This window comes from Dama dama, chromosome 22 (assembly GCF_033118175.1).
Source record: "Dama dama isolate Ldn47 chromosome 22, ASM3311817v1, whole genome shotgun sequence".
Classification (NCBI taxonomy): Eukaryota; Metazoa; Chordata; class Mammalia; order Artiodactyla; family Cervidae; genus Dama; species Dama dama.
In genome coordinates this window covers 1,145,175-1,169,767 of record NC_083702.1, presented here as the reverse complement: position 1 = coordinate 1,169,767, position 24,593 = coordinate 1,145,175, and the positions used below count along the sequence as shown (strand labels likewise).

At 62.2% G+C, this 24,593-nt stretch overlaps 1 protein-coding gene across 5 annotated transcripts in view; it reads right to left on the bottom strand.

Moving 5' to 3' along the window:
• Positions 1 to 24,593, bottom strand: part of BRD1 (bromodomain containing 1) — a 36,277-nt gene that overhangs the window by 8,871 nt on the left and 2,813 nt on the right. For all 5 annotated transcript variants that reach the window (XR_009689703.1, XM_061124311.1, XM_061124310.1 and 2 more), the window contains exons 2-7: positions 23,029 to 24,406; positions 13,307 to 13,463; positions 8,907 to 9,038; positions 8,410 to 8,538; positions 7,863 to 8,175; positions 6,197 to 6,457 (exon numbers count right to left, since the gene is read on the bottom strand). Coding sequence is in view for 4 of the 5 variants with exons in the window: in XM_061124311.1 (XP_060980294.1) it covers positions 6,197 to 6,457; positions 7,863 to 8,175; positions 8,410 to 8,538; positions 8,907 to 9,038; positions 13,307 to 13,463; positions 23,029 to 24,392 (2,356 nt within the window). In the remaining variant the exon portion in view is untranslated. The remainder of the gene's footprint in view (positions 1 to 6,196; positions 6,458 to 7,862; positions 8,176 to 8,409; positions 8,539 to 8,906; positions 9,039 to 13,306; positions 13,464 to 23,028; positions 24,407 to 24,593) is intronic.

Sequence of the window (24,593 nt, the reverse complement as noted above, 5' to 3'; positions counted from 1 at the left end):
GCCCTGGGGAGCTGGAGAGACCCGTCCTTGGAGGACGGGGTGGGCACATCCTCTGGGATGAGCCACTGAGGTTTCCCTCCATCAAGGCCGAGGCTGGCGGCAAGACATGCGACACCTAACAAGTGACTAAGCAGCATGTCCGCTCACACAGCCGTCTCTGCTGGACGAGCCTGCAAACCTCCCCAGAGCTGTCTGAAACAATGCAAGGTTAACGTTTCAAACTCAAAGTCACTTGGAAAGTAAAAAACTACACAACTTCTGAGGTTCACTTATGTCTCCAAGCACATTTTGTGACTTCTCCCCACTGATGGTGAGATAGGCTAGCCAGGCTTGGCCCCAGGAGGGCGGCCGTGGTCAGGCTCCGCCCAGAGCTTTCAGACGCCACTCAAGCCTGTGAAGGCTCATGACACGGCTCAGAAAACGAGGAGACCGCCTTTCCTTGACCAAAGCAAATGCCAGAGCAAACACACGTGCACATGGGAGACACGTGTGCAGCTGGCAGGGCTCAGGCCCTGCTGACGGCGGGCGGCTGGTGACGGAGCGCCCACCCGCTGCCCGCGGCCACACGGGACACTGACCCGTGGGGGAGCTGGGGGCAGGCAGAGTGAGCGCAGGCCGCTCCCCGGAAGCGGGCCCCCCTCCTTCCCTGGAGAGGCTTCCTCGCCCCCCGACCCGGGGCCCCGCAGGGGCTCTCGTGCTGACCTGACACGCGAGCTGCCACCAGCATCCCGGCATCTGCCTCGGCAGGGGACCGCGCTGCCCCGGAGGTGCCCTTTGTGAGGATGCCCCTCCCGGGCCCCACTCAGCAGCGGGCCAAGACGGTGGCCCCATCCCAGGCCTGGGCGCGCCTGCCAGGGCAGCTGCCCCCGGCACACAGGCAGTGAACCCCGTGGCCCACGGCCCTCACTGTGCCCACCCTCTGCCCGCACCAGCCACGCACTGGGCTCGTCAGAGGGGCACCTCACTACTCCTCCCGAAGACGACGCTACGGCTCAGGGCTCTGCATCTGCCAGGGTGGCTCACAGATGTGTCCCGGCTTCCACAGCCTCACGGATGGCAGGGGTCACAGCAGAAGGTGCTCAGGTGACCCAGTGCAAACCACCCCCCGCCACTAGCTGCAGGCCTGTCATGGGCCGCGGACTCCAAGCCTCAGTGTTCTCATCCGTCAAACGGGAACAGACAGGACAGTGCCCGCCATCCAGTGGCCCACAGCGCAGGTGCCAGCCAGGGCTCCGGGGTCTGCCCTCGGGGTGCACACACTAGACTGACCATCCCCACGGTCACTGGCTCCGGGGTCTGCCCTCGGGGTGCACACACTAGACCCACATCCCCACGGTCACTGGCTCCGGGGTCTGCCCTCGGGGTGCACACACTAGACCCACATCCCCACGGTCACTGGCTCTGGGGTCTGCCCTCGGGGTGCACACACTAGACCCACATCCCCACGGTCACTGGCTCCGGGGTCTGCCCTCGGGGTGCACACACTAGACCCACATCCCCACGGTCACTGGCTCTGGGGTCAGCCCTCGGGGTGCACACACTAGACCCACATCCCCACGGTCACTGGCTCCGGGGTCTGCCCTTGGGGTGCACACACTAGACCCACATCCCCACGGTCACTGGCTCCGGGGTCTGCCCTCGGGGTGCACACACTAGACCCACATCCCCACGGTCACTGGCTCCGGGGTCTGCCCTCGGGGTGCACACACTAGACCCACATCCCCACGGTCACTGGCTCCGGGGTCTGCCCTCGGGGTGCACACACTAGACCCACATCCCCACGGTCACTGGCTCCGGGGTCTGCCCTCGGGGTGCACACACTAGACCCACATCCCCACGGTCACTGGCTCCGGGGTCTGCCCTCGGGGTGCACACACTAGACCCACATCCCCACGGTCACTGGCTCCGGGGTCTGCCCTCGGGGTGCACACACTAGACCCACATCCCCACGGTCACTGGCTCCGGGGTCTGCCCTCGGGGTGCACACACTAGACCCACATCCCCACGGTCACTGGCTCTGGGGTCTGCCCTCGGGGTGCACACACTAGACCCACATCCCCACGGTCACTGGCTCCGGGGTCTGCCCTCGGGGTGCACACACTAGACCCACATCCCCACGGTCACTGGCTCTGGGGTCTGCCCTCGGGGTGCACACACTAGACCCACATCCCCACGGTCACTGGCTCCGGGGTCTGCCCTCGGGGTCCACACACTAGACCCACATCCCCACGGTCACTGGCTCCGGGGTCTGCCCTCGGGGTCCACACACTAGACTGACCATCCCCATGGTTACTGGCTCCGGGGTCTGCCCTCGGGGTGCACACACTAGACCCACATCCCCACGGTCACTGGCTCTGGGGTCTGCCCTCGGGGACCACACACTAGACCCACATCCCCACGGTCACTGGCTCCGGGGTCTGCCCTCGGGGTCCACACACTAGACTGACCATTCCCATGGTTACTGGCTCTGGGGTCTGCCCTCGGGGTGCACACACTAGACCCACATCCCCACGGTCACTGGCTCCGGGGTCTGCCCTCGGGGTCCACACACTAGACTGACCATCCCCATGGTTACTGGCTCCGGGGTCTGCCCTCGGGGTGCACACACTAGACCCACATCCCCACGGTCACTGGCTCTGGGGTCTGCCCTCGGGGACCACACACTAGACCCACATCCCCACGGTCACTGGCTCCGGGGTCTGCCCTCGGGGTCCACACACTAGACTGACCATCCCCATGGTTACTGGCTCTGGGGTCTGCCCTCGGGGTGCACACACTAGACCCACATCCCCACGGTCACTGGCTCCGGGGTCTGCCCTCGGGGTCCACACATTAGACTGACCATCCCCATGGTTACTGGCTCTGGGGTCTGCCCTCGAGGACCACACACTAGACCCACATCCCCACGGTCACTGGCTCCGGGGTCTGCCCTCGGGGTCCACACATTAGACTGACCATCCCCATGGTTACTGGCTCTGGGGTCTGCCCTCGAGGACCACACACTAGACCCACAACCCCACAGTCACTGGCTCTGGGGTCTGCCCTCGGGGTGCACACACTAGACCCACATCCCCACGGTCACTGGCTCTGGGGTCTGCCCTCGGGGTGCACACACTAGACCCACATCCCCACGGTCACTGGCTCCGGGGTCTGCCCTCGGGGTCCACACATTAGACTGACCATCCCCATGGTTACTGGCTCTGGGGTCTGCCCTCGAGGACCACACACTAGACTCACAACCCCACAGTCACTGGCTCTGGGGTCTGCCCTCGGGGTCCACACATTAGACTGACCATCCCCATGGTTACTGGCTCTGGGGTCTGCCCTCGAGGACCACACACTAGACTCACAACCCCACAGTCACTGGCTCTGGGGTCTGCCCTCGGGGTCCACACATTAGACTGACCATCCCCATGGTTACTGGCTCTGGGGTCTGCCCTCGAGGACCACACACTAGACTCACAACCCCACAGTCACTGGCTCTGGGGTCTGCCCTCGGGGTGCACACACTAGACCCACATCCCCACGGTCACTGGCTCTGGGGTCTGCCCTCGGGGTGCACACACTAGACCCACATCCCCACGGTCACTGGCTCTGGGGTCTGCCCTCGGGGTGCACACACTAGACCCACATCCCCACGGTCACTGGCTCTGGGGTCTGCCCTCGGGGACCACACACTAGACCCACATCCCCACAGTCACTGGCTCTGGGGTCTGCCCTCGGGGTGCACACACTAGACCCACATCCCCACGGTCACTGGCTCTGGGGTCTGCCCTCGGGGTCCACACATTAGACTGACCATCCCCATGGTTACTGGCTCTGGGGTCTGCCCTCGAGGACCACACACTAGACCCACAACCCCACAGTCACTGGCTCTGGGGTCTGCCCTCGGGGACCACACACTAGACCCACATCCCCACGGTCACTGGCTCTGGGGTCTGCCCTCCGGGTCCACACATTAGACTGACCATCCCCGCGGTCACTGGTTGCTAACACACCACCCAGCTCCTCAGGAGAAACGCTCCAGGAACGTCTGGAGTGAATGATGTGTTCGCAGCATAGACGAACGCAGAGCCTCAGGACTTGTCAGCGTGAACCCTGGCATCTGGAGCCCCACTCAAGGGAACTCACAATGCGCAGATCAGCATGGGCCCCGCCCAGACCACCCCGCACCACCACCCACGCCCCGGGCCCTGACCTCCCACGAGACGCTTCCAAACCAAAGCTACACATGGACCAGGGACCCAGCCTGGTGCCTCACTGGACACGGTGCCACCATCTCTCCCGAGTCGGGGCACCCCCCGCCCCCAACTCAGGCGTGACCTCATCATCCAGCCTCAGCTGTGCTGCTCCCGGCATCCCCTCCCCTCTGGGGAAGGAGAGGACCCAGTCCTGAGCAGTGAAGACAGAGCCCCAACCTGAGACTAGACCGAAGTGCGGTCGCGGGAGGCAGACACCCCTCCGGACTCTCAGGCCCACCGCCACACCCTCCTGACTGTTGGGGCCCCCACTGCTCAAGGAAGCCAACCTGGAAGCTGAAGCCCTGCCTGCAGGGCTCACCGCTGGCCACAGGGAGGTCACAGCCGCTGCCCCTCCGGCCTGTCCCGAGTCTCCTCCTCGTCAAATCACAACTAAGATGCTTAGAAACACTGCCCTTCAGGAGTGCTGACGACATTGCTCTCTGCCCCAAGACCACGTCCCCACGCACGTTCCTGCCCTCCTCCACACACGGCCGTCTCCGCGGGCTGCACCAACCACTGTTCCCACAGACGCCCCCCAGCGCCGCCGTCTGTGGCCTCACAGGGGGCACCCCACCCACGCTGCCGGCCAGCCACCTCCACCACACCGCTCCTCCCAGAATATCCTTCCAGCCCGCCCCGCTCAGACCACTGCGCCAGCTTCCTCTAACGTGGGCCCAGCCCCAGAAGCAGCATGAGGGGCCCGCGGGAACTCCCGCACAGCGGGAGAGCTCAGAGAAGCTGCTCTGCCGATGGAAAACCAAGCTGGTGCCCCATTCTCCCCTCACTCACTCTTGCAGAAGGAGGGAGACACACGCCCTCACCCCAAGGGGCAGTGAGGGCAGCAGGAGTGGCTGGGAGGAGACCGTCCCCACGCTCCAGGTCCTAATGACCAGGGCCACCCTGTGTCCTGAGAACCCCGAGAGCACAGAAGAGCAGAGCCGGGGAGCCCAGCGGGACCCAGCTGCCGAAGGTCCCCGAAAGCAAGGGCTGCTCAGAACCAAACCCACAGGCCGGGCCAGTGTGGTGATGGCGGAGGCCCCGGACTCTACAGGCCAAGCGTGAGTCCCGTCCCCGAGGAGAGACGCTCAAGCCTGCAGCGGAGCGCACGGCCACCCAGGCGAGGGCATCATGAGGGTACCCACCCCACCACACAGTCACCTACGAGCAGAGAAAGCTTGAGGATCCAGGTCCTACCCGCTGCTCCTCAGGCAGCTGGACCGCAGGACACCACGGGCCCAGCGCGGCCCACCCGCTCACGGGCACCACCAAGAGAGACGTGGCATCGCTGCCAGGACACAGCAGGCCCGCAAAGCCAGCACTCACCCGCAGAGACCACGGTTCTGTTCAAAGGGTGAGCTGTAGAACAGCTTTCTATGTCCTTTGATTAACTGCTTTGTCGTTCTTATTGAGGGAAAGTGGTAAAAAACCAGAAAGACCACACAGCTGCCAAGAGCTGTGCAGGGAGGGCGCCTGACCCCACAGCCTGTACTGCTGCCTGAAACGTCCAACTCTCAAGTGAGGCGAGAAGGGCAGGGACCCTCCACCCGCCCGAAGGGCACCCGAAGGGCACCTCCAGGAGCCCAGGCTGAGCCCGTGGCTGTCCCCGGGGAAGGGCCCTCACAGCGCACGTCCCACCCACAGGAGCACGGGGCCGCCGGAGGGCCCTGCCGCCGTGTACGCCCTGAGAGAGGAGCTGAGACAGTCCTCCCCTGCGCAGCCTCGCCAGGTCACTGGGCACCTGCTGGGAGACTCCACTCCACGTTTCCGCCCCGGCACGCGGCCGTGCCTCCCGGCACACCAGCCCCTCACTCTCCTACCGCCCTGCAAGGCTGTGGATAACCTGAACTGTGCTTGAGAAACAGATCTCATTTCACCCCCAACGTTTTTAAGTGGCCAAATGCGGCGCAGACAGGACGACACCCCGGCCTCAGCCCGGAGCACCTCCAAGCGCTTACCTTCCTCCGCAGCCTCCTGCCCCCGCGGAGCACCGTCCTCTTCCGGGCCTGCAGTACCTGACTCCGCGGCTGGGGGCTGGCTGTGCTGCTGGCTCAGCTTGCTCCGCAGGACGGCAATCTCCTTCTTCAGCAGCTTGGCCCGCTTGCTCCGCGACCCACTGGACTTCATGGCGCACGTGAGGTCCAGCATGTCCAGCAGCTCCCTCAGCTGCTCCTCTAGGACCATGTGGGCCCTGTTGGCCGGGTTCAGCAACCTGTCCACTGGAGACAGAGACACGGCCATCAGTCGCCACACGGGCACCACCAACCTGAGACCACCTCACCAGGGACCCCAGGGGCCCCCCTCGCGTGGCGCCTGCTGGCCGGCCGCCGCTGGCAGACATGGGAGCCGGGGCCACTGAGCCCTCCCGCCGAGACCAGGCGCCCAGGCGAAGACAGGGCTGCAAGGAGGTCCTGACGCGCCAGGGGCACCAGCTCAGGGCCACGTGCGTCTGAGCCGGAGTCCCAGTCCCAGGTTGTTATGTGGCTCTTTTAAAACTGGACTACAAAGTTCACAGGTAATTCACAGTTTGGAGTATATTTACAAAAAAATCCTTAACAAAATTTCAATTTCAGCCAAACAACAAAATGTATAAAGTAGACTACCTTCAATCAGTGAGGCAGCTAAGGAACTAAACGAGTCCACAGAACCCCCACAGGCTGAGCTGGGACACAAACTCGGCAGCAGGCCAGGCAAGGAGACGCCCCTCGCTCCGCAGGCAAACCTCCTCCTAAAGCACCCGCCTCATCACGAGAACAAGATGCCAGTACTGGGAATCAAGTGAGAATGCCTCCTAACAGAAGGCCACAGATAGGAAGGTTCACAGCCAGAAACCTCGTCTCTGAAAGCCTCACAGTATCTGGCCTGCCCTCAGGCAGAGGACACCGCGGGGAGGGGCCGGGGGCCCCCAAACGCAGAGGGGACACAAGTGCACTTCTCACCCCGAGTCCAGGCTTCGTGAAAACCTGGGTGTGGAAATGGACGCAGAGACTCATGGTGACTCGCCAGGCCATTTCCTGCAAGGCCAGCGCCCCTTCCTGACCCAGAGCACTCAGGTGGCGGGGGTGGGGGGTAAGTCCGCATCCAAGGACCCGGGAGAGCCAGCGGACAAAGGGCGTCCCTCCCGAGGCCACCTCGTGAGGTGGGCAAACCCCAGTAGGGAGGGCCTGCCTGTTCCCTACTCCCTTGCCAGGGGCTTCCTCCACCACAGGACGTCCTCACAGGTGCCCCCCAAGGCCCACCAGCACATACAGCCCAAGCAACACTGCTCCCCGGTCTGTATCAGGGCGACCTAGCTGTCCCACTCAGGGCCACGGCTCACGTGTCTCTCAGTGGGCAGCTGAAACGTGGCTGCTCTGAGCAGAAATGTGCTGAGTGTAAGATCCACGCTACGTGGCAAACAGAGGAGAAGCCAGTGAAGGCAATCCTGTCTGCAATTCCTGTGTCACTTACACATTAAAACCACAACACTCAGATGTACTGGGTTACAGACACGATGCGAACACGAGTCCTCACGAGGCTACTAGGGAACCTCAAGCCAGCGTGCGGCTCGCATCCCGCCTCCCGAGCCTGCACTCCAGCGTCAGAGAAAGTGCCCCCCAGCTGCTCCCACATGGCCGTGCTCACCCTCGTCCCAGGAGAAAGGCCGCCGGGGGGCCGGGGGCGGCCGCTCGGGCAGGTGCATCCCCGAGGCCTCGTCGAAGCCGACGCTGTCTGCCTGGCGCCGGGCCTGCCTGAGCACCACGCCGCCCTGGTCGCGCAGCCGCACGGCGGCCCGGTAGAACACCGTGTCCTTGGCGTTGTACTTCATGCAGTTGTCCACGATGAGGTCAAAGTCCTCTTCCAGCTCCCTGAGTGTCCGGTACCCCTGTGCTTCCAGCCGCTTCCGCATTGTGGCAAAGTCCATGGGGCGTTTGATGTGATCCAGATAATCCGGGACCTGATTTCAGGGAACAAAGCAACCGTTTACAGACACAACCAGAGTCTTGCACTCCACGTAACCAGGACACCCGTCATGTACATACAGACACACACAGGCGCACTCCATGCTCACGCAGGACCACGGGGTAGGCCAGGTCCTCTGTCGGGGACACACCCACTGGGAGGGGTCCTTCCACATCCCTGGGTCACCACAGGCCCGAAGGAGGCCGGCACAGGAGGTGAGGACACCTACCTCCTTCAGGCTCACCGGCTGGGCGAATATGCGGGCCGGGTCCTTCTCCTGCAGCTGGTCCAGCACGGAGCGCAGGAGCACGGTCAGCGGCGTCAGCCGCAGCTCCAAGGCCATCTGCTCCACCTTCACCTGGGGGCCAGCGCACCAGGGCTCAGCGCCCGAGGGCACGCTCCCTGTGAGAAGCCACCTCCCACCTCGAGGGTGCAGCACCGTCCAGGGGCAGATGGAGGTCCACATTAAAGGCAAACGTGGTAGGCCCCTCCTGCTCACCTCCTGGGACCCGATGGACACCACAAAGACCCCACCCCAGCCAGTCTCCTTCACAGCAGAGATCAGCGTCAGCCCCTAAATCCACCAGCACCCCTCACCGGAGAGGACTGCTCAGAGGAAGCAGGGGCAAGGACTGCTGCAGGGCCCAGCGCAAGCTGCCCCTTCTCCGGACGCCCCGCCCTCCCCAGACGCCCCGCCCCCAGGACGCCCCGCCCCCGCAGCCTCACCTGCTCCCGCTTGAGCTTCTCGCGCTTGCGCAGAAGCTCTATAAGAAGGCGCGCGCGCTCCAGGTCGTGCCGCAGCCGCTGCCAGTACTTGAGCTTCTCTTTGGCGGCCTGAATCTCCTCATCATTCTCTCTCTGAGAAGAAGAATGGGATCGGCCTTGTCCCCCACACAGGCACGCTCGGGAGAGCTCAACGCTCAGGCCCTCCCCTCCTCCCCAGGGAGCCTCCTCCTGGGACAAGCGCACGCGCGCGCGCGCGGCCGGCTCACCTGCAGGCCAGCGCTGCGGCGCGGGTGGGGCCGGGCAGGGGCTGCGCGGGGCCAGGACGCCCTGAGCGCAGAGGCCTGCCGCCGGGCGCAGCCTCGCCAAGGGCGCCCCCCTCACCCGCCGGCACCCCGCCGCCAGTGCCTGCGTCCTGGCCTCGCTCCCCCAGCTCTGCCCAGGGCCTGGGGTCCTCAGCGCGCGCCTCCCGGAGGGGCTCAGGCCTGCCCGCCCTCCCGCAGCCACACGCGCCACCTCACAGCCCACCTGAAGGCTGTCCCGCCACAGCTCCTCCCACACTTCCCACCGGGGCTCAAGGCGGGAGTCTGGGGCCCTCCCGGTCACGCACGAGGCTCCCCCTTCCCTGCCGCCGCCGCCGCAGGAGGCCTGCTCTGGCTGCGGGCACCAGCACCGCTTTCAGGAACGCTCGGCACAAGCCTCAGGCCCTCTTCTCTCCTCAGCCTCCTCTGCCGCTTGGGGCCCACTCCCATCCAGAGCGAGCTGTAACAGTGCAGCCTTCTGGCAGCGTCCGCGGCCCCCAACCCCTACCTATCCCAGTGCAAACCCTGCACCCTAGCAGCAGGGAGCACTGCGCTCTGAGAGGATCGACCCTGACTAAGGCTGACGCTGCATTCCAGGACCTCAGGGTCTGAAGGCAAAGAACCCGTGGCCAGAGGAACAAGGCCCTTCTCGCTCTACTGGGAAAGGCAGCAGAGGGGCCCGCCCAGGAGGCCGGGCGCAGGGCCTGAGCCTCCCCTCCGCCAGCACCCTCCAGCCCTACCAGATTCCAATCACCAGCTTGTTTTCATGTTATTTGAAATTCTCAGGCATCAAACAGGAATTAACAGTAACATCAACTGTATAAACAAGGCCAGTAAATACATTAAATGGTGGGCTCAGAAAACCAAATTCCCCGAGAGCATCTGAAATCATCTTGTTCGTCAGTTTGAAACAGACATGGAAAATATCAGCTCCAAGGACGTATAGCCTGGTGGCCGACATGAGACAGAGAAAAGCAGTACGTCCCCAGAAACCCCTGATGCCCACCTGCTGTGCCCGCCACTGGCTGCAGGACCACAGGCCCTGCCCCCGACACAGCGCCCCCCGCCAAGCAGGAACCTGCAGGGAGGACCTGACCCAGCCCCACACCTCTTGTGTACAGACGGGCCTGGCTTTCATACTCTGCATGAGCAGTCTTAATTCCTACATGAAACCAATCCTGGAAGGTTCCACACACTGGGGGAGTACTGCAGTCATTTCTGGTTTCAAACAGCTATCAAGAGAGCTCTGAGAAGACTGTCTGCAGCCGAGCCGTCGTCCACCCGCAGATGGAGGAGAGCACACGCAGTGCCTAGAAGTGAGACGGACAGAACCCCCCACCCCACAAGGTCAACACCAACGGGGTCAGACCAGCACTCCAGCTGGGGATAGGGCAGGCCAGCTCTGCAGCGTGAGGACCCCGTACATCAGGCCGACTCCCAGGACACAAGCAAGGGTGGGAGACGCTGAGGGACAGCCGTCTTTCCCACCACGACGCCAGCAGCAGCAGTGTGGACAGCAAGAGGCCCTGCCCCAGCTCAGCAGGACAACCAGCTGTCCAAAAACCCCCAGAAAGCGAACGGGGATGCCCTCCCACCACGGGCACGTCATGGGGAGCTGGCGGACATGAGCAATCAAGGGCAGGTGGGACAGAAGCCGCCCCCCACCCCCCAGCACACACCCGCAAGCCCCCACCCCAATCTGCAGGACGGAACCACCACGGGGACCTACACTGAGGCCAGGGCTCCATGGGCCCAGGACAGACCATCGAGGAGGCAGGGGCCAGGAGCGCCCAGCAACTGAAGCGCCTCATCCTGTCCAGCCCAGCTCATCCCATCTATCTGTCCGTCCCTGCCTGGAAGATCTGCCATGGGAAAGAAGGGCTGCACCTACCCTCTCCCAGGGCCCAGCTCAGGGCAGACGCCCAGACATTCAGACTAGTGAGTCAGGTTAAACTCTAAATACCAAGCATTTTTAAAGTTTCAAAAATCATCAAAATCACACCAAGCCTTCGACATGAACAGGTCGCCCCCAAAAGCCAACCTCCACTAAGATGGGGTGGGAAGCAAGAGGCAGTGCCGCCTCGCACCCACCCCATGATGGGGAGCTCCCGGCCATTCCAGGGTGGCGGGGGGCAGGCAGACCCCCACCCACGGCCCTGCCCACACAGGCTGCACCACTGAGCTCACTACAACCAAGTCAGGACGGACCCTGGTCAAGGCCGGGTGCCCCTCAGTCTAAACCTCTGGTTCCTGCCAATTCCTTCGGCCAAGAGAACTGACCCTGCTGCTTCCCGTGCTTGAGTTCTCCTGTCATAACCAATTTCCCTCAAGTGTGGCAAGACGTGAGGAGAACAAGACTGCTCTCAAACCCACGTGCTGACCCAGGGAACACGTGCTCCCCTCAGGTGCGGGCAGGCCCCTCACGCACCCCAACCTCGGCCCAGGTCCCGCTCTCCACGTGACTCCCCCTGCCAGCCCAGCCCGGAGACCAGACTCCCAGCTCTGCACTCTCTGCACCTCCCTTTGCTCCGCTGTCACCGGGCTGAGGTCAAAGGCCCCCATCCGGCCTTCCTGATCCCATCTCAAGATGCCCTCTGCCTAACTCGCCACCCCTAAGGCCCAGCACCCAAAGGCCTTGCAGGCTCTGCCCTGCCCCCCTTCCTGGAGCTCCCGAGGCAGCACCAAGCCAGCCAGCTACCCTCAGTCCCCATGATTCCAGCGCTGCAGCCCCCTGGACGTTCCCCCACCCCACGGCCAACCCTCACAGCCCACAGGCCTAGGTCCTGACACAGGCCTCACGGAGACAGAGCCCCTGTGTCCAGCGGAGGGGAGGGTGGAGCACAGGGCATTGCCAAGAAGGGCCCAGGAGGGGCGGAAGGTTTAGGATGAGCGTCCCCACCCCAGGGTGAGCAGCAGGACTGGACACAGCCGTCAGCAGTCCTCACGCTGGACAGAGCAGGTAGGAGGCTGGGAGCCGGGCTAACCCCGCCAGTCCCTCTGCACATGTCCAGGGCGGCTCCGGCCTGGTGCGCAGGGTCAGCCTCCCCAGACGGGGGCGGTGGTGAGCCTGCACAGCTGTGCCCACCTCGGGGGAGGGGACTCAGACGGCATGGCAGGCAGGAGGACCGCCAGGCGGGGGGGACCTGACCCGCCCATCACACCCCAGGAGCGGCAGGTCCAAGGAGAAGCCCCGCAGCGTGTGGTGCCTCCTTCCCCGGAGACAGAGGAGGGTCAGGGGCATGGCCCACCCCACAGTCACTCAGAAACGTCACACTGCTCTGCATTTCAAAAAGCGTTACCGAGATACCAGAATCCAAGCTTCCCTTTTTAAACAAGCATTTGCGTGTGTGCGCGATGCTAGATGACCTGCCGTCAGCGCCGCAGGCCTGAGGAGGCAAAGAGGCAGAGCTCCATTCAGGCCGGGGCGGCACGCGGCCCGGGACTCGCACGGGAACCTCGGGGAAGAAGGGACACAGAGCAGGAAAGCAACAGCTTTCAGGAGAACGCGAGGGAACCAGCGCCGCGTCACTCCACGTGGGACCAGCGATGGGAGCCTCCGGCAGCCAGGCAGGCCTGCCCCGACCAGAACTCAGCGGGGGGCTCCCCACGCCAGGTAACCCCTGCCAGATGCAGGGCCTGGGCCCCCGTCCAGGGGCACCACGTCCCCTGGACTCACTTGGGCATCGTGGCTCATGGAGCCTTCCGGACGACGGGAACCGGCAGAAGCGGCCCACAAACAGCAACAGGAACCGGCAGAGGCGGCACTGCTGAGCACGGGCAGCAACAGCTGACCCCCGTCTGTCTGTGACAGCTCAGGAAGCCGGCTTCTCCCTTCCTAAACCCGCCTTTCAGAAAAGCGCTCTGAACGTCAGCTGGCCTGTGAACTCGCGTCAGCTACCGAGAGGAAGGCACCCATCTCGCCCCGGCCGCCCCTCCTGTGCAGGGGTCCCCGCCCCGAGGCCCCCGCACGCCCGCCCCGCAGTCAGCTGGCAGAGGCTTCCCCGCGCGCCACCAGCGGGCAGGGCCAGGAAAGGCCAGAACACCACAGGGCTGGGGCACCTTGGACGGAGGCTCCGCCTGCCACCCCAGCGGGCCGCGTACCTGCTGCGAGCTCCTGTGGGACTGCAGGCTGGACTGGAGTCTGCGCAGCAGCGGGGCTCCGTTCCTGGACAGCCGCTTGAGGAGCCAGTAGCTGTGGGCGCGCTCGACAAACTGCTTCTTCCGCTGAATGGCCACCTGATTCGCAATCCTATTTAATCTAGAACACGGAAAAACTCACAGTTTAGCTATGAAGCAGGACATGGACACATTTTTACGGAGACTAGAAACGACAGCGTTACTGTTCACAAACCGTGTGCGCCCCCCGCCGCCACCTGCCTCCCGGCTCTGCCTGCCTGCGGGCCGCGTGTCCACCACTGCCACTCAGGTCACGCGTCTAAAGACCCCAGGTATCCCCCCCTCTCTGAGCCCTCGGGTCACGCGTCCAAGGACCCCGGGTGTCCCCCCTCTGAGCCGCACACGCTCACACACCGACCTCTCCAGGGGTGAGTGGCCCTGCAGGATGGCTCCTCTCAGGGGCCCCGGTCCCCACAAGACAAAAAGCAATGGCACGGCTGGAGGCAGCAGCTGCTGGGGGTAGGGTCAGCTCCTTGTCACAAAAACGAGCAAGAGGCCTCCTGGCAAGACCATCGTTTCAGAGACTGTAAAACTCGAAAGATTTGTAAGAACACACGAGGGGACATCAAGGGCTCACAGCCTCCAGGCTGGCTTCTGGCCCCTGCCATCGCCCCTCTTGGGAACCATGCCTCGGAAGACAACAAATGCAGGCTGAGGGCCAGGCGGCTTCCACCCGGTACGCCGGACACCAGTGTTTCTGGGCGGAAGTTAAGGAATTTTAAAAGGACGTCTCTTGAGGAGTGCGAGTCCTAAATCACTCATAACTGTGCTGACACCCTCGGCTCCGCCATGTCCAGACCCGCAATGCTTCTTCTCACTAGGGCAGTGGCCGCATGCCACTCAGTGTGGCCCCACCCAGGGCCTCTTCCAGCGGCCAAGGAGCCGCTCCACCCAGGCCCGTAGCCCGGGCCGACACGGAGCCCCAGCCCAGCGTGTGCACAGGCCCGCCCGGTCACATGGTGCTGGCTCCAGCGGCAGCCAGAGCATCCCCACGGCCCCTCGACGGCTCCAGCAGAAGGCGCTGGGGACCCTGGGCCCCTCATCTGCAGAGGGCTGTGTTCGTCCTGGGCACCTAGCAGGTGCCCGTCTGCTGGGGTCTGTCTTCACCCCGTGACCGCCACCTGACTCAGGGGCGGCAAAGAGCAGGCATCTTAACACGTGGCGCGCACGCAGACGTGCTCTCACACACGCTCAGTTCCTGCAACGGTGAAGGGCAGCGCCGATAAACGGCGGACTCAGCGTGCTCATAGCGACTGCGGACGTCAGGAAGGGACGCGAGACGGGCCCGAGCCCGGGCAGGGCGGGCAGCAGCATGGAGAGCCTCCCCACGGCCTTTCCTGCCCCCCGTCCAAGGCAACATGGACGATGGCGTGTCACGCGCCAACTAAATCTCCATAAACTGGCGGAGAGGAGGAACAAGGAGCAAAACACAATGAAACAGGAAACAAGAACACGCAGGAAAACCTCAACAAAACCAGAAGTGTGTTAGCTGAAGACTAGCCAAGAAACACATGGGAGCAGAAACCAGCTGAAAGTGAGTCTCACGCCTTTGAAGCAGCACTATTCCCACAGCCAAGATGCAGAGATGACCTGAACGCCCATCGCAGAGGAGCGGACAGAGAAGACGGGGTGGGGGGGCGGTGAGTGACAGAGGGAGATGGAATATTGCTGCTGCTAAGTCGCATCAGTCGTGTCCGACTCTGTGCGACTCCACAGACGGCAGCCCACCAGGCTCCCCCGTCCCTGGGATTCTCCAGGCAAGAACACTGGAGTGGATTGCCATTTCCTTCTCCAGCGCGTGAAAGTGAAGTCGCTCAGTCGTGTCCGACTCTTTGCGACCCCATGGACTGCGGCCTACCAGGCTCCTCCATCCATGGGATTTTCCAGGCAAGAGTACAGGAGTGGGGAGCCACTGCCTTCTCCGAGATGGAATATTACTCAGCTATAAAAAATAAGGAAATAACGACACAGTAGCAACACCGATGGCCTGGAGACTGTCATGCTGAGTGAACTAAACCAAAGGTAACACCGTATCACTTACATGTGGAATCTAAACGACACAGGTCAACTTATTTACAAAACAGAAAGAGGCTCACAGGCTGAGACCAGACTTACAGTGACCAAAGGGGACAGGCTTGGGGAGAGATGAATTTGGAGTTTGGGATTAATATATATACAGGACTGTATGCAAAACAGATAAATAACTAGTGGCTACTATACAGCACAGGGAATTATATTCAACATCCCATAATAAATCATAACGGAAAAGAATATGAAAAAACACCGTGTACCTTTGTCACCCTGCAACACACCAGAAATTTGCCACTGTTCAGTTGCTAAGTCACGTCCAACTCTGTGCAACCCCATGAACTTGCTGCAGCAAGCCAGAACTCCCTGTCCTTCACTGCCTCCCGGCGTTTGCTCACACTCACGTCCACTGAGTCGGTGATGCCATCCAACCATCTCGTCCTGTCACCCCCTTCTCCTCCCGCCTTCAATCTTTCACAGTATCAGGGTCTTTTCCAATGAGTCAGCTCTTCGCATCAGGTGGCCAAGGTATTGGAGCTTCAGCAGGAGTCCTTCCAATGAAGCAGAAACTAACACTTTCTAAATCAATCAACCATACTTCAATTTAAAAAAAAAAAAGAGTTATCCTGAAAACTGAGATGCAAAACAAACCTGTAGAAAAATGTAACTGGCCAAATCTGAATTATGGAAAAAAAAAAAAAGAAAACTGAAATATATTCCTTTAACAATTACTCTAGAAACTGAATGAACCGTTTAAAAGTTTTCTTACCATCCTCCAAAAAAATAAAAGGAACAAGTTTTTCAGAGGAGGTTCACTGTCAGAAAGAACGTCAGGTCAGCCCAGCCCTGCGCTGATTGTGGGGAGGCGAGGACACGTGTCCAGTCCTCGGTGAGTGTCCCGACGAGGCAGGCAGGGTGAGGTCAGGCCAGATGCCAAGTACACAGAGACACCCCAGGGCCTGGGGTCCACGAGCACGTGCAGGGGCTCAGTGGTCAAGAGAGCGAAGTCCCATAAATACCACTCACACAGCAGGGAACAGACTGCAGACTGCGATCCCCACAAAAGACCAGAAAAGGGGCCCTCGCGCCCTGCGACTCGCTCCTGGCTCGCTGGGAGCTGCCCCTCAAGAGCAGCCCCCTCCCAGGACCCCTGCCAGGGCTGCGCTCACCACACAAGCGGGCCCACCAACCCCAAAAGGAGACGGTCACAAGACACTCTCGAGGGACAGGAAGGCCAGAAGTGGAGACACCCCATGATAATGTCAGTGAGGACAAAAAGGACACGCAGGTCACCTCCAAACTGACCCAAAATTCCAAGAGCCTGACGGACGACTGGGGGGAGCGCAGGAGGCTGGCCGCACAGACGCCCCCCAGGGCTGGGTGGGTGTGTGTCTCGGGGGGGAGGTGCTCCGTGGACGAAGCGGACAAACGGCTCCACGGACGCCGGCGCGTGAGGGACGGCCCGGGAGGCCAGCAGTCCAGGCGCCAGAGGTCCCGTCAGTGCCAAGGCCGCGGGGCAGGGGGCAGGGGCGGAGGGATCGCTGCAAAGCTTTCAGAAGAAAACCTCGAGGCCCTCAGGGAGTGAACAGTTAAGTAAGACGTGACAAGTACAAGCCATAAAATAGAGCAAAAACACACATTAAAAGCAGGAGGCGATCCCTGTGACATGTGAGCCAAGGCAGGGCTGCCCGCTCTCACCCGTCAAACCCACTCGGGCTAGCGGAAAAAAGACAGGAAAACCCGAAGGATGGAAAAGCCCACCCAAACCGTAACTTCACAGATGACGTCCAGAGAAAACCTAAGGGAACCTGCAATGCATGACATCAACGTACAAAACCCTGGCTCTATACAAACACCCAAACATGCCGATTTGAGAAAACACTGTTTCTAATACTAAGTTTTTCATGGACATTTTTACAGAGAAAACTGTGAACTTTCAACAAACACTGGAGAGATCGTAGTGAACACGAAGTGGGCCATGCCCAGGTCAGGCTGAAGGCTGGCAAGGAGCCGGGCTTCCAGGAGAAGACGCACATCTAGGGGGTGGGGGCGCCCACAGAGCAGTCTCCAGGTCGGGGGTGCAGGAACAGGTCAGTGACGGCCCTGCCCACCAGCAGGAAAGACAGGTGTGTGAGCTGCAGGACCACAGGGTCAGACGCCCCGTCCTCAGACCACAGACACACGCTGTTCAGACACACCCACTCCAGGGGCGCAGGGCACAGCCCAGGCATGGCCAGGCTCTGAAGCGTGCTGTCTGTTATCTGCGCTGCCCAGGCCCCGGGGGAAGTCACGGGGCTGGGGTGTGCTTCCAAGTGACCCAAAGGAAGGAGCGGGTGAGGCGGACAGCCCAGTGCTGCCGAAGCTGGGGTACGGGGGTGGCGCTTCCGACCTCACAAACATCCAGACTTTTTACAAGGTCTTTTAAAGACAGTTAAGAGCAGGGACACCGAGGGGCAGACACTCAATGAGCAGAGCGAACTCCCTGCCACCACAAGCCAAGCCGGGGAGAGACCCAGTCCCCGGACACGGAGCCCAGCCCCGGGCGACAAGGGGCCAGACCCGCGCCGTGGCCTGCGGTCAAGGCCTGCCCACACCCGCAGCAGGCGAGCAGCCGCCACGGCAGGAAGAACGGAAAAGCAGGCCTGAGAGGGACCCACCCGCGTTCGCTACGAGGGGCTGATGGGCCTGGAGGGGTCTCAGGAACAAGTGTCAGTCAACGTTTTTTGCTACATTTGATAAATCCCTGTCAGTGTCTCTTTTCTTTTTTTTTTAAACTTTCTATATTAAAGTCATGACAAACAGGGATAAAACAGCATTAAAAGCATCCCCTGGGACTTCCCGGCAGTCCAGTGGCTGAGACTCCACACGCAGAGGCCGCGGTCAGGGACCCCTCAGGCCACAACCACAAGCCTGAAGGGCCAGATAAAACACCACCCCTGCTCACACACACAGACGCAGGAGCAGGGCCAGGCCGCCCCAGGGAGCGGGGCCACCTTCCCCTCCAGCCGGCTGTAACTCCGAAACAGCCCCCGCGCTTTCAGAACAGCTGAGATGGAGGTCAGGGGAAACGAGAAGCCACCCGCCAGACCCAAAAAGCCCAGAGTCAGCCTCTGGAGGGCCGCAGTTCTGGGCCTTGCTGGTTCCTAGGGCGCCCCCCTGCCCGACTGCGCAGACCACGGCCGGGAGCCCGGGGGGCCTGTGCGCACCTCCCAGCCGGACCACCCCCCGAGCCAGGCAGCTGCCTGCACCGGGCACCGCCCCTCGGAGCCCAAGCAGGCGAGTGACAGCCAGCCGGTCCGAGCCCCCTTTCCTGAGAAAACCCACCAGCGCTGACCCCCCAGATGCCCGCCTCAGCACCCAGGCCTGCAGGGCCAACCCTCTGAAAACCACACCTCCCTCCACAGCACTGAGGAGAAGAGAACCCCAGGGGGTGGGCACGCCCTTCAGCCTCATGGGGAGGCACAGGTGGTCTAAGGGTGACCCCAATCCAAGGAGGCCAGGCGGGACTCCCGGCCGCAGGCAGGAAGGCGCCCGGGGAGGCTGGCCCCCCTCGGAAGGTGCACAGGGGCACATGGACCACTCCTGGGAGGGCACACGGGTGAGCCGTGAGCGAGGGGGCCTCGGGATGAGGGGGTGACGGGGAGATTTCCCTCCCCCTACTTCTGCGATGTTTTATAAATCTGAAGTTATTTCAGAACAAAAAACTGAAACTGATAAAAGGACAAGGCATGACAGGATGCCAAGGCCGGTCTCCACAGGCACCAGGCCCATCCCACGACCCACTGCAGGCAGCGACCTGAAGCGCAAGACAAAGCAAAACGTCCACGTGCCTGCCCCTCTCTGCAGAAGCAGACGCGGGGGCCGTGAGCCAGCACGGCCAGACCCCAGGCCTCAACAGACGCCCCAGGGGCCAGGCCCACTCTGTGCTCCCAGGATGACCCGGCCCGCCAGGCATCCGCACACCCAAGGGACACGGGACGCCGCCCGCGGCTCCCCGCTCGGCGCTGGCTTCAGCCCGACACGCGGGAGTCCCTGGGGGAGGCGCTCATAAGTGCCCGCGACGCGGCCCAGCCACGGTGAGGCGCCAGGCTCCCCCGCTGGGCTGCACTGACTCAGTGCCCACGGGCCGGCCCGTGCCCAGGCCCCACCCCACCCCCGGAGACCCTCGGGGCAGAGTCTGGAGCTGGCCGCCAGCCCTGCGCCCCGCCCCCACCCCAAACTCACGTACAGGGAGCCCAGCGAGGTCAGGGGAGGGTCAGCGTGGACGCGTGGCGGCCACATGGCACGGGCCCCGGCGCGCTCTCCCCCGGCGGGGCAGGGGCGGGCTCGCAGCCGGCTCCCCACATCACGGCCACGGTCCAGCCCACAGCCCCGACCCGGGCTCTGTCAACAGCCCCATGGGGCACCTAGAGCCAGGCTCCCACCTGTGGGGGCCAAGAGGCTTCCCCGTGTCCCCAGGCCGCAGCCCATCAGAACTTTAGAAATCATGGTAAAACTAGCTGCCAGAAACATGAAAAGCAGACAAACGAGACTCAGGCCCAGACTCCTCACTGCTACATTCAACGAGCATTAACCGAGTGAGCCCAGCAACCCCTGAGCCGCCGCCATCCGGCCAGCCTCCCCTGGGGTTTCGGCTGCATCCTCAAAGGGACAGAGCTGAGACGCCGTGCCCCTATCCTCGTGAGGGCCCCATCAGAGCTTGTGAGGCAGCGTCCACGGTGAGCAGCGGCACGTGAGCCGTCTAGGCTACAGGACAGCCCCTCCCCGAGGCCCCCCTCCCCAGGTCCAGAGCTGCGCCCACAGCGCAGACAGCCTGAGGCTTCGCAGGAGCTTCATGCAGCTAATGACCCCAGAGACCCAGAGGCTCCAACTCCACACACCCCTTCTCCGGGCCTGTGCCGCCCCGCGCCTGCCTCCACCACGCTCTGCCCTCACCCACGAGGCAGACAAAGCGGCTGAGGAAACAGGCTCCAAGGAGAACGGCAGCTACCGAGGAAAAGGGACGCTTCACCAGGAGGAGGGCCGTGCCAGCTCAGGCTGGAGCGACCGGCGAGTGACCGCGCTCTCCTTCCGCCCTGACTTTGCTGACCCAACTTTAAATGCGCTGCTTCTACGTCGGGGAAAGTCACTCTTACTGAAGAACAGAGGAGGGAGGGGAGCGGCAGACAGATGTGCACGGCTCCCGGCCACCACACAACCTCTCGGGAGCAGCCCAAGCTCGCTGAAGGCTGTGCCCTCACGGCAACAGGGCCGGGAGGCCACGAAGACCCCATCCAACCCACCCTCCCACCCAGGACAGAGCATGGTGTTCCCCAAAGTGCCAATGGCACGCCTGGCCACACGCGGAGCAGCCCGCAGGGCCGAGACCACACAGCCGGCTGGCCTGGGGCCCTCAGACAGGAGGGGGCAGAGGCTCACAGCATCCACACCTCTGTTCTGGGGTCTATTAGCAGATACAAAAAAAAGCAACCTTTGTAGCGTAAACACACTGCAAGATTCGCAAAACTAAACCAACTATCTGCCTCTTGCTGAGAGCAGACGGCAATCTCAAGATCAGTCGGTCTCAACTACCCTCTTCAGCTGGAGACAACGTTTCAAACCACGCAAACTACAGAAGCCCTCACAGTCCCTGCCTTCTCACAGCCGACCCGTCCCTCAGCCAAGGGAGGGGGCCCCTCCTCCTCTGAGATTTCAGAGCCCCTCGTGCAGCCGGCGCCCGAGCCAGCTCTGTCCTGCGCCAGCAGCTGTAGAGAGTGCGGGGTTATAGCCCCACTGACCAGCACTGGGGCCTGGATCCTAAGGCCACCCTGTGGACCACAGCCTCAAGAAGAGAGCAGTGGTCGTGAGCTTGGGCCTCCCAGCCGCCCCAGCACCCCACACACTGGTCTGACGTCAGGGTCTCCGGAGACGCTGGGCAGCAGCAACGGCAAGGCCCAGGTCCGCGCGCTCTGGCCCAGGTGCACCGCTGACCTCCGCTCTGAGCAGGGAGGGCATGACGAGGGCCTGTCGCGCCTCCGTTCGGCCGCCGGGGCAGCTTCCCCATCAGGCAGCACCTCCGACCCCAGGAGCCCGCGCTTCCCAGCCGCGCGCCTGCCCCTCAGGCAGATGGGTGGACGGATGGGCGGACGGGCAACAGGCACATGGGACTGGACAGAGGGCAGCACCTTGGACTCCTGGATTCTCAATTTATAAAGTCACAACTTTTATTTACTTCAATTTTAGTAAACCTGAAAACCCTGGGGTCTTAAACAAAACCTCTTGATACAAATCCTGTACTTTCCAACCCTCAGGCAGAAATGCAAGTGAAGTCAAAGTGAAGTCGCTCAGTCATCTCCTACTCTCTGCGACCCCATGGACTCTAGCACACCAGGCTCCTCCTTCCATGGGATTTTCCAGGCAAGAGTACTGGAGTGGGTTGCCATTTCCTTCTCCAAACGCAAGTGAAACTGTCTTTTAAAAGTCAGACCGACTTATTTGCAAAGAAACACTGTTGGTTTTCCCAGAAGTCTTCTCCAGGTAAGAGGAATGATGAGTGCTTTCTAGTCACTGTCTGAACATACTGATTCTATGTACTTTTTTCCTCTTGGACACTTCTAACTTGTAACAAACACCCAGGAATTGCCTGCTCCTCTAGCACAAGGCGGGATCTTCAGTGGCCATGCCCACCACACCTGACACCCTGACGCAGCCCCCTGAAGCGCTCTCCCTGCCTTTCCCGGGGCCCCGGGCCGGCAGCAGGCACGCCCTCAACACTCAAGCCTGTGTTTTAAGTCTTCCCAAACCACATGGCACTCACAGGTCTGGTAAGAAATTCACCAAGCCACTTACTTACTTGGTATTCCCAACAAGAGCATTTTTAAATCCAATGAAATAAAGACAGAAAGTCAGTAGCAAGAGAGACAAGAAGAAGGGGAAACAGTCCAGAGACGGGGGTAGCTGGTGGGATCCTGACCCACCACCGTGGACCACTCTAGAAAGAGAACCGCACGCCGACCAGGCAACGCTCGTCTGAGAGAAACTGCTGGGAAACCAGACAGCCAGAGCCCCGAAAGGAAGGAAGCCAGTTTCCCGCCAGGGTTCCCGTCAGCCCCACTCTCGTCTCCACCATGTCGGCCTCACCCAGCCACACTGCCTAAGTCTAGCAAATTAAACATCCCACGAGGGGACTCCTTGCTGATCCGGTGGGGGGTAGTCCACCTCCCAGTGCAGGGAACATGGGTTCAGTCGCTGGTCGGGGACCAGGGCCCCCATATGCTGCAGGGCAACAGAGCCCGCGTGCTCGGAGCCACACGCCACAGAGGATCCCGTGCACCGCAGTTAAGATCTGACGCAGCCCAATAAATGAATGCATTTTTTAACATCCCACGACACCCCGAAACGTTGGTGTGAGCACAGCGAGGAAGGGCAAAGAGGGCAACAACTCCTGGGGCACCTGAGTCGGGACTGCGGCCAGGGCAGGCTCGGCCCCGGGCCCCGAGGAAACCAGACACACGCATGCCTCCGTCTCAGACTCGAGTCTCTGACAACATCCATGCTCCCACCAAGTGGAGTGGGAACAAGGCCCGGCAGACGGCACGCAGCGGGCCCGCGCAGACCCTGTGCCCCCTTGCAGCGCTCACCTCTGCGGGGGGATGTAGGGCGCGCACACAGGCGGCAGGGCCGTGCAGGGCTCCCGGGGCGTCTTCTTAGCCTTCTTGGCTTTCTTCCTGACCTTGGACGTGGACCTGACCGCTTTGACCGAACTCTCCTTCCGACAGACGCCGTTCTTCATCTCCACGTCCCCGTAAATGTTCAGAGGCCTGCGGGTGCAGCCGGGGGGCGTGTGGACGTCACAGTAAGCGGTCTTCCTGACGGAGAAGGTGGCGGCACCGCCGGCCAGCTCCTTCACGGGCTCCATCTTCATATAGAGGCCAGCCCGCTGGGCGCACGTCACGTGGAAGGCGGTGTAGCAGTTGGCCTTGTGGCACTGGATGCAGGCGCCCACGCCCTTCTGCTTGCAGAGGTAGCACGTCAGCTTCCAGCGCGCGGGGGGGATGTTCCGCACGCCGTCGATGGGCTCGATGAAGACGGTGTTGGCGAAGCCCACCTCGGGGATCCACAGGGCGCACACCACGTGGCCCCAGCGGCCGTCGTCCGTCTTCTTGAAGGCGCCACCCTTGTTGGGGCAGAGCACGCAGTCGGCCGGCCGGGCCCGGGACTGCAGGCAGTGGCGGCACAGCCACTGGCCCTCGGGGATGTAGGGCACGCCGTAGCACTCCTGGTGCACGGCCAGGTTGCACATGTCGCAAAAGAGGATGGCGTTGCTGTTCTGGCACTCGCCATCCATGCACACGCAGCACACGGCGTCCTCGTCGATCAGGCACTGCTGCTCCCCCTGCTTCTGCTTCTCACAGTGCGAGGCCTTCTCAAAGCGGTCCATGAGGAACTCGAACACGCTCTGCGACACGGCCGAGACACAGTCGCCCCTGCGCTTCTCGTTGACTATCTCCAGCCAGGCATAGTCCTCCTCGTCCATGTCGTACTCCACCTCCTTGTCCAGCTCCTCGGCCGACTTCTCCACGAACTTGTAGTACACAGGGGGCCGCCGCGGCGCCGACGGGGGGCTGTACTCCACCACCCGCACCTTGGGCTCAGGGAGGGCGCTGGCGGAGGCGGGCGCGCCGTGGGTGCTGGGCGGGGCGTCGCCCTTCTTCCTGACCCGGTTGTTCTTGTGCCGCTTAGTTCTCAGGCACACGGGCGGCCGCTCGCTGTTCTCCTTGTTGCTATTGCACTCGCTCATCTCCTGGGCGGTGAGGTCATCCTCCAGGATGATCTCCAGGGGGTCGAAGATGCTGATCCTGTGCAGGCGCCCCTCGATCTCTATCTCCACCATCCTCTGGGCTTGCGCGTAGGTCAGGGTCTCTCGCGTCGGGGAGGGCTTGGTGCTGCCGGGGGAGGAAGGGTGCCTCGCTGCAGCGCGATGACCGCGGCCTTTCCTCCTCATTTGGCACTGACTCCCTGAAACAGACAGAGAACACGTGAGCACCACACAGAAGGCGTGAGAGGCGAAAACCAGCAACACATGTGGGCAGAACTAACCAACTTGCACTAAATCAAAACAGAACTCCCAGCCAGCCTGCCTCTGAGGTTTCCAAAATCACTCACCCTGGACTCACGAAGATATCTCAACAACTATCAACGACCA